The sequence below is a fragment of the Archocentrus centrarchus genome, chromosome 16 (assembly GCF_007364275.1).
Source record: "Archocentrus centrarchus isolate MPI-CPG fArcCen1 chromosome 16, fArcCen1, whole genome shotgun sequence".
Lineage (NCBI taxonomy): Eukaryota > Metazoa > Chordata > Actinopteri > Cichliformes > Cichlidae > Archocentrus > Archocentrus centrarchus.
In genome coordinates this window covers 4096314-4104412 of record NC_044361.1, presented here as the reverse complement: position 1 = coordinate 4104412, position 8099 = coordinate 4096314, and the positions used below count along the sequence as shown (strand labels likewise).

At 41.4% G+C, this 8099-nt stretch overlaps 2 protein-coding genes across 2 annotated transcripts in view; both read left to right on the top strand.

Moving 5' to 3' along the window:
• Window positions 1–430: 430 nt before the first annotated feature.
• sostdc1a (sclerostin domain containing 1a) lies at window positions 431–3045 on the top strand. Its single transcript, XM_030750473.1, has 2 exons — window positions 431–696; window positions 2052–3045. The coding sequence occupies exons 1-2, from the start codon at window positions 492–494 to the stop codon at window positions 2495–2497; spliced, it is 651 nt and encodes a 216-aa protein (XP_030606333.1). The 5' UTR covers window positions 431–491; the 3' UTR covers window positions 2498–3045.
• Window positions 3046–3966: 921 nt separating this feature from the next.
• Window positions 3967–8099, top strand: part of crppa (CDP-L-ribitol pyrophosphorylase A) — a 54048-nt gene continuing 49915 nt past the window's right edge. The window contains exons 1-2 of the mRNA XM_030750328.1: window positions 3967–4345; window positions 6922–7192. Of these exons, the coding sequence (XP_030606188.1) occupies window positions 4095–4345; window positions 6922–7192 (522 nt within the window). The 5' untranslated portion in view covers window positions 3967–4094. The remainder of the gene's footprint in view (window positions 4346–6921; window positions 7193–8099) is intronic.

Here is an 8099-nt window from a genome sequence, read left to right as displayed (position 1 = left end):
ATCAGAATGCTTTAAGTGAACCAACAAAATCTGCTAATGTCCCAATTACTCTCACACACATAATCCACCCTGCTCGTTATCCTCACCGCATCTGATGATTATACTTTTAACAGTTTTATTTACTTTTTATTTTACCTCTTATATTTTTTATTTTATTGCATCCTAGTTACTGTTTGTCTTCTGTACAATACAGTTGCCGCTGCTACACCGAATTTCCCCATCGTGGGACTAATAAAAGGATTTCTTATCTTATCTTCTTATCTTAACTTTCCAAAATAAAAGCACTAGGCGGGGTTATTTTACCAACGTAAACTCTTGGCGACCAATCAGAACCTCTCAATGAAACGCACCTGAGAAGCTGCCAAAGCCAGAGGCGGGCGGGCTGTATAAAACCACTGCTCTCACATGTTATCACCCAACATCAGCTCGCTTGTAAGAGGTGACTATCTCTTGTTTCAAACGGTACACTCTCTCCGTGCCCAAACTCAGCCATGCACCTCAGTGCGCACGAGTCTTGCCATTCCCTCTTCTTGTTCTGCATCCTCCTGAGGAGTTGCCAAGCCTTCAAGAACGATGCAACGGAGCTCTTGTTCTCACATGTGAGCGCCTCGGTACCGGAGGTCCAAAGTAACGTCTCCCTGAATCGCCCTCGGACCGGCGGAAGAGGAGCGGGCAGCGCGGCGCACGACAGAAGCGGTGAGTGAGGGGACGCATCCTGCTTCAGAGGACCAGAGGATGCTCTGCTTCTACTTATTGAGTTTGCAATGACGTTTTAATATGTTTTAAGCTTATTTTAGGAAAATGTTCTGCTTTGTGGAAGAATGTGTTGGTTTTTTTTTTTTATTGCTTTCTCTATTTTTCTGTTTTTAGAGGTTTTTGCATGATATTTCATATCCCAACAATCCAAATATTTGACTTTCGCCAACTGTGCACTATTTTTGCAGTTTCTGCATCTTAAGGGGCGTGAAAAGCCTCCCCCACGGGCCACTATTTCCAATTTCCACTCTGCCCTTTTAATTTACCTCCTCATTCTTTTTTATGGAAAAGTGTTTGCAGCTAAATCTAAAAATTATCTGTCTATAACACTGAGGTTTAAGAACCTAATGCCTTCACATCCCAAAGAGCCAAATGTAGGGTCTTTTAATCAGGCACTTTATCCCATCATCACGCTGTTCCCCTTTACACATTCCTGAAAGGGATTACTTTACAACAAATCATCATCACTAGTTTGCAGACAGCAGGCGTGACTGCAAGCTTATCGTAGTGTCTAGACGGGACAGACATGGAGCAAATTTAGGGGTTTATAAAAAGGAAAAATGTCATGATGCAGTGCCTTTGAGCACCCCACCACCACCACAGTGATCTATGGCAGTGCTTAGTGTAACACATACCTGCCTGGCTGTGGTCCAGACAGGGATGGGAAGTTCTGTCAGGCTGAGCAGCCGACTGGATGGAGGTGTTCTCCCATACCACTGAGGCTCAGCTCTCCAAGGAGAGGATTACTGAACAGGCGAACGGGGGTGGGGTGGCAAAAGGGAGGGAGAGGTTCAACTGGAGCCTCTCTCCTTGCTTCATTCATCAAACACTGTCACTGAGAGGGGAGGGCATTGTGTACGGAGCCGTTTCAATGGACTCAAGCTTGGGTTACAGTGACAGAGGGGAGAGCAGAGGGACACTGTTTGTAGCCTGCAGGGAGAATAATGCTGCTGTACAGAAGCAATCCTCCTATCAAAGACCTGCTTCCCAGATTTAAAAAAAGAGTTTTTTGTTTTTTTCCCCCTGTTTCACAGTGCTGTAATTAGAAGTAGAAATGTCAGGGTGCTCCGCTTGTATCATGTGTCTTGCCAGAGGCTGCAAAAGGTCTCATGACCTATAGAATGGGAGTAATCTTCGTGCTTTTCCTTTTCATACATAAAAGTCAGTTTCAAAGCAGTTTGTGGAGAAATCTGCAAAGTAACCGATAATGAAATCAATTTGTTGGAGCCCTGTTTCTTTCTAGTTGCCTACATTGTTTTCTTCCTATTCTCACACCTCCTTGTATCTGCCCACAGAGCGAAGTCAGATCGGATGCCGAGAACTGAGGTCCACTAAGTACATCTCTGATGGCCACTGCACCAGCATCAACCCCATCAAGGAGCTAGTGTGTGCAGGCGAGTGTCTCCCAGCTCAGATGCTTGAAAACTGGATTGGTGGAACCCACGGCAGAAGGTTCTGGAGTCGCCGGAGCAGCAACCAGGACTGGCGGTGCGTCAATGACAAGGCCCGCACCCAGCGCATCCAGCTGCAGTGCCAAGATGGCAGCACAAGAACTTACAAGATTACAGTGGTCACCTCCTGCAAGTGCAAGAGGTACTCGAGGCAGCACAATGAATCCGGAAACAAGTTTGATGAGTCGGGTCCGACGGCACCACGGCTCCTGCACAAACACAAGTCCAAGACCAAGAGAAGGTTGGGGAAGAACCGGCAGAGCGAAAACTGGCACGAGACTGAACCCTGAAATACACTGGACATGCAGACTGACTCTAAACTTGGAGGAGTTTTGTCTCAGTGATGTTAGGACACGACATCCAGAGACTGCAGTTGTGGATTATATGTGTGTGATTGGGACTTGATTTATGTGAAGCTGGTTCCTCACCATCATGAAGAACTCCAAGCAGCACACAGAGGACTTTTCTTGATATCTTATTCCATGTGGCTAAAGCTAATATGACAGGACTTGTCTGCATAATGTTCTGCAGCTACAAGCCACAGACACATTGTCCTAACTCTAGCCCTGTGCATGTGTTCATATAGTCATTTTATATGCAGATGAAGATCTGTATCTAATGAGGCGCCAACACCAGTAAACACTACCCAACATCTCAAAAGAATTTTGTGTAAATACATGTACATATATTAAATTTGTACTTTTGAAGTGTGTCCATTTGTATAAAATTTTACCATGTAAGATTTATGATGTAATATATTTTCTTTGGCAGCGTACTTGATAAATGTAGCTTAAGTGCAGTCGGCATGTGGGTGAACTCTCCTGAAAAGCTTTGTCATCAATCAGTCATGTAATAACACTGTATGAAATAAATATCACTTTTTATCATATGTGTCGTTTCTAGTGGAAATTTTCAGTTTAATGTGTTTCATCATCAAGAGGCCTGTCATTAAAACTTAAATCAGCTTAAAATGCTCCTATAAATGTATATTTCCAGAGAAAGTTGTGGAGAAATTCCCTTTTTCCTGAAAGAGTTTGAAGAAATATGCAGTCTTCAACTGTTAAAATCTATTCTATTCTAAACAATGACACTCTGCACCATGAAGGCAGCACTGGCACAGCATAATTTTTGCTTTAAACACATTTCCACCTCCACCTGCAGTGTAAGGGTTCCTGAAACCTCGCGAGAATTAGGACGTCGAGTCCTGATGAATTACCCCGACAAGCGGCAGCTGGCGATTATTTTTCAAAGTTTTGGGGACTTTAGTAAAACCGGAAATTAAATGATAAATTATAGGTTTAATGTAAATTATAAGTAAACAAAAATAGACGAAACATAAGAAGATTCTGCTTTTCTGGATTTAATTAAAGAAGGTGTTAACATTTATCATTTAAGAGACTAATTTTGATAATTTTCAAGAAAAACAATCTACCTGAACAAACGAATGAATAAAATTTTTCTTTTATGTACATTACAGATGGAAGTATAAATTCTCATTTTTTACATCCTACCTTTTCCTTATTTTCATGGACTATAAAGGAAAAAATGTTTTTTTTTTATTACTTTTATCACAAACTTCACAAACTAAAGTTCACAAACCGTTGCACTTAACCCTCTGGTGTAAATTGTAGCTAAGTGAATGATTATTCTTCAATCAAAATGAATACTCCACAGGTTACTACGGCCTTTTCATTTGCAGCGCTTTTATTTTTATTTTGAAGCGTTCACCGGAAGTGTGCGCAGTTAATAATCTTTCCGCTTCACAGCGGTGTTCCCCCGTTTTCCATCCAGGTTCCCGCTATCTTCCCCGCCCTACCCTTTAGGAGGGAATGAATAGCTTCGGGAAATACCTGTGCTGACACCCCTCACACCCCTATCCATGAACTGATGGAGGTCAGTAATATCAACACGCAGGGTGATAACTGCGAAGCGCACAGGCCCGCTCATCCCGGGATTTTCACAATGCGCGAGGCCGGGAAAAGCGACCACTGCTCGGCGGAACGCTGCGTGGATTTTCCTGTATCGGTGGTTCTTCCTGCCGGAGGCACCGGAGAGAGAATGGGACTACAGACACCAAAACAGTTCTGCTCGTTTCTGGGCAGACCGCTCATAAGCTACACTATTCAGGCTTTCGAGAGGTAGGAAACGACTACAGTAGGAGAGGGGACGAGTCTCAATCCCAGTTAGTTGGGCGGAGAGACTGCGGCAGAAGGAAGGATGCCACAACCACTTCCACCATGGGCGGATTAGTTGCTCAAGTAGCCCCGGGGAACATTTAGTTGTTGGGCCCCACTAACTCATATTAGACATTGATTTTTTCATCAGTCACACAGAAATAATAATTAAAATTAATACATGAAATGGGGGGGGGGGGGGGGGAATCCCAGCTTTCCAATTTGAAAGAAAATTAATTTTTTTGGCTTTTTATCTGACAAAACTCTGGCAGTTTGTAGCTCGGGGTTCGGTTATTATGATGGGCATATTTTCTTATGTTGTGACATTTTATGCACAAAATTGTTTCGAGAGCTCCAGTAGATTTTTCTTTGTATGCAGACTGATTAACTGATCTGTGCTGCTACTCAGATATTCACTGAATTTAGTAAGATATAAGCAGATGTAACCCTTGAAATCACCTAACATGAGCACCACAGCCTCTCTGCAACAGTCTAGTGTAGTGCATTGCTTTAAACTTCACCACGATACTGCAAACTAGTTCAGCCTGCACCAAACTGTACCCATCTGCCTACTATTTTCATGCAACTTTTGAATAATACAAAATAAGCATATTTAAATTTGTTTTGCAGTTCACACAAACATAATTCAGCAACTCTTCATCTATAGATCCAACATCTGATTTAAAAAAAAAAACTGAAGTAAATAAGTCATGTAAGCTTTAAATTTCCAGTTTATCAAATTGCACTTTCTGAACAGTCCTTAAAGAACCTTTGAAAATAAGTTCTCATCTTCCTCTCCTCTCCTGTCTTGTCATTCTTGGATGTTTCTCCCCTTTTCAGTGTTGCATATTAGCATTTTTTCCCCTCTCTCAGGGGAAGCAGCCTTTAGCAAGCAGACTCATTTTATGAAACACTGCACAGAAACGGTTTGTGTGTTTGCTGATATCCGGATCATTCCGACCCACTTCAACGATTTGCACAGTTGGTACCCCCTACACTTATGAAAATAGAAAAACAAGGAAAAGTTACTGCATCAGAGAGGTTGAATTAATAACTTGTTTTCTGTTATGCTCCTTCAGCTTTTCTGGAGTGGTAATTCTGCCTTTCTTGTGCAGCCTACAACAGTCCGTCAACTCTCATGCAATCTCATGTACATTTGTTTCCTTTCACAAGTTTTGTCCAGTTTGGCGCCTCATTCTGATATACCAGGGAACATTTCTTTTGGCAGTTGAAGTGACTTATTAACTTTTGTAGGAATAAAGTCTGCTCAATTGCTTTTTACTAAATTTTGAATGCAGGGTTTCTATTTCTTCCACCTTAGGGTATTCACAGTACTGGAGTATTGCTCTGTAGCAGGCAAACATATTTTCTACAGATTTCTGGCTCCATGACTGAAGTGATGAAAAGATGGGGCCACTTTGTGTTGTGATCATTGCTTGACCTCCATTACAACAATACAAAGACAGCTGGTGTTTGAAATCTGATAGGTCTCCTTTTCAGCTTGTTGTCAGTTTATGTGCCTGTCAGGAAGTTAATGCAAGAGTAAGAAGCAGGAAAGACTGTGTGGTCTGCTGTCAGTAGGGAAAGGTCAGAGGTCAACAGTGTGCAAAAGTGGGTCATGTAGACCAAAAAATCCTAAACTATTTGTTTATATTTTGCATGTTGGCATCCGTTACATTTTTTAATTAATTAATTTTAATTATTTCCCAACACTGCATTCTTGCATTCCTAACAGTCCTTTAATAGTTTAATAGTTTAGTAGTTTAATAGTTTATCGATAATTTGTCAATAAAATATTGCAACAGTTTGGGAAATATGCACATTGCTTCTTGGTCCAAGTCAGATTATAAGATCGATGCTAACGTCTCTCATACAGCACATTTGAAGCTTATCAGCTTGGCTTCGCATTAAGATCCAAAGCTGTTTTATTTTTCAAGCTGAAAAATTAAATTACAGTTAAAAAGAAAAGTGCTGATTGGCAGAATTTTTGCACAAGTGGACAGAGACATGCTACAAGGGCCCCCCTGCTTCACTTCTTATGCTGAGCCCCAGTAAATCCTTCACTGGTGCAGATGGACTTCAGAGGTTTAGATGCATGAGAACACAAAGGCAGGATTTTAGGATGTCTTTTTGTATGATCAAAAAATGCATCTGAATGTTGACAGCTCATGACAGTGTGAGGTGTCCTGGGTTTACCTTTATATTTAAGTCACATGTGTACATTTAATGTAAGCTTCTTGCAAGAGACAGAAGTATATTTTGAAGTAAATGTCCATATTTTACTACATAATAAACTAAAGCTAAAACAAAACAAAAACATGCATATTTTAGCTTGTTAATTGTCATATGAATATATTTAGGTTAAGTGGTTAGAAAATGTCATCCGGTGTTTTGGGAACTTTTCAAATCTTTCCTGACTTTTTCCGGATTACACAACCAAAAAAAAACTAAATATTTGAATACTTGCAGTCCCAATTCTCCATCTGAAGGCTCAGCTTACAAAGCAGACATTTCTGAGCTGATGTTTCTTTTCCTTGCAGTGTGTCATGGATCCAAAGCATTGTGGTTGCTGTTGCCAAAGAAAACATGGACCTGATGATGGACATCACCCAGCGGTTTAAGCACAGAAAGGTTCTTGTGGTGCCAGGCGGCTCGACGCGTCACAGGTCGATATGCAACGGAGTCCTGGCTCTGGGCGAGGAGAGGTCGGCAGCGGGCAAACCAAAGGTTGTCATCATACACGATGCCGTTCGGCCTTTTGTGGAGGAGGACTTTCTGTGTAAGATAGCAATGGCTGCCAAGGAACAAGGGGTCAGTACGATCAGAATTATTAATATTAAAAAGATTAATCATGTATTGCAACTTAACCTGAAGTCCACCCAATACTTGCTGCTTTTTGTGTGTGTGTTGATTTGAACAGTTTTTTCCTCTCTTAGTTTGTCTAATTTGGGAAAGTCTGAATTTAAGGACCAAACACCTCTGAAGTAATCTATTACATGGACGTGCAATAATCCTCTTTTTTTACATTTCTTTTTGCTCCTGCCTCACAATGTTCTTGCTTCTTAATGGATAAGTGAAAGATAAATGATGTGGTGTGGGCAGCAAAGCAAGAAAAATAAGCCTAAACCTGAAGGTGACATTTCTAGGAGTGAGAGAGAATGATTAGCTCAGGCCTCCTCAAGTTATATGGAGAGCCCTACACAGGTGCACCCCAGTCAGCTTAACGACTCTGTCCACCATTAGACCTCTGCAGGAGACAAACCTGGAGGAAAGGGAGGGGCCTTGATTCTCTCTCTAAAAAAAATTATATTTAGGGAAACAAGCCAGGGAGCACACAGCTCTGCAGAAAACAAGACAAAGGAAGACTGTGACAATACACAGATGAGAGGTAACGATGGAAAAGGAAACGAGTGGGGAACTAAACACAGCTGAAAACATTCTAGACAATCTAGACAACAAACAGGGGGAACTTAAACTACACAAGATACAGGAGAACAAACTGCTAGCAAAATAAAACAGGAAATAAGACACCTAAACAGGGAAACCAGATGAATTTGACACATAGCGGACAGAGGAAGGCAGGGGAACAGTGAAATCCAAGAAACAGCACAGAGACAAGACTAGAGGAACAGAATGGAAGTACAGTCGTCCCTCGCTATATCGCGGTTCACTTATTGCAGCTTCACTGTATCTCGTTTTTTTTTTTTTTTTTTTTTTT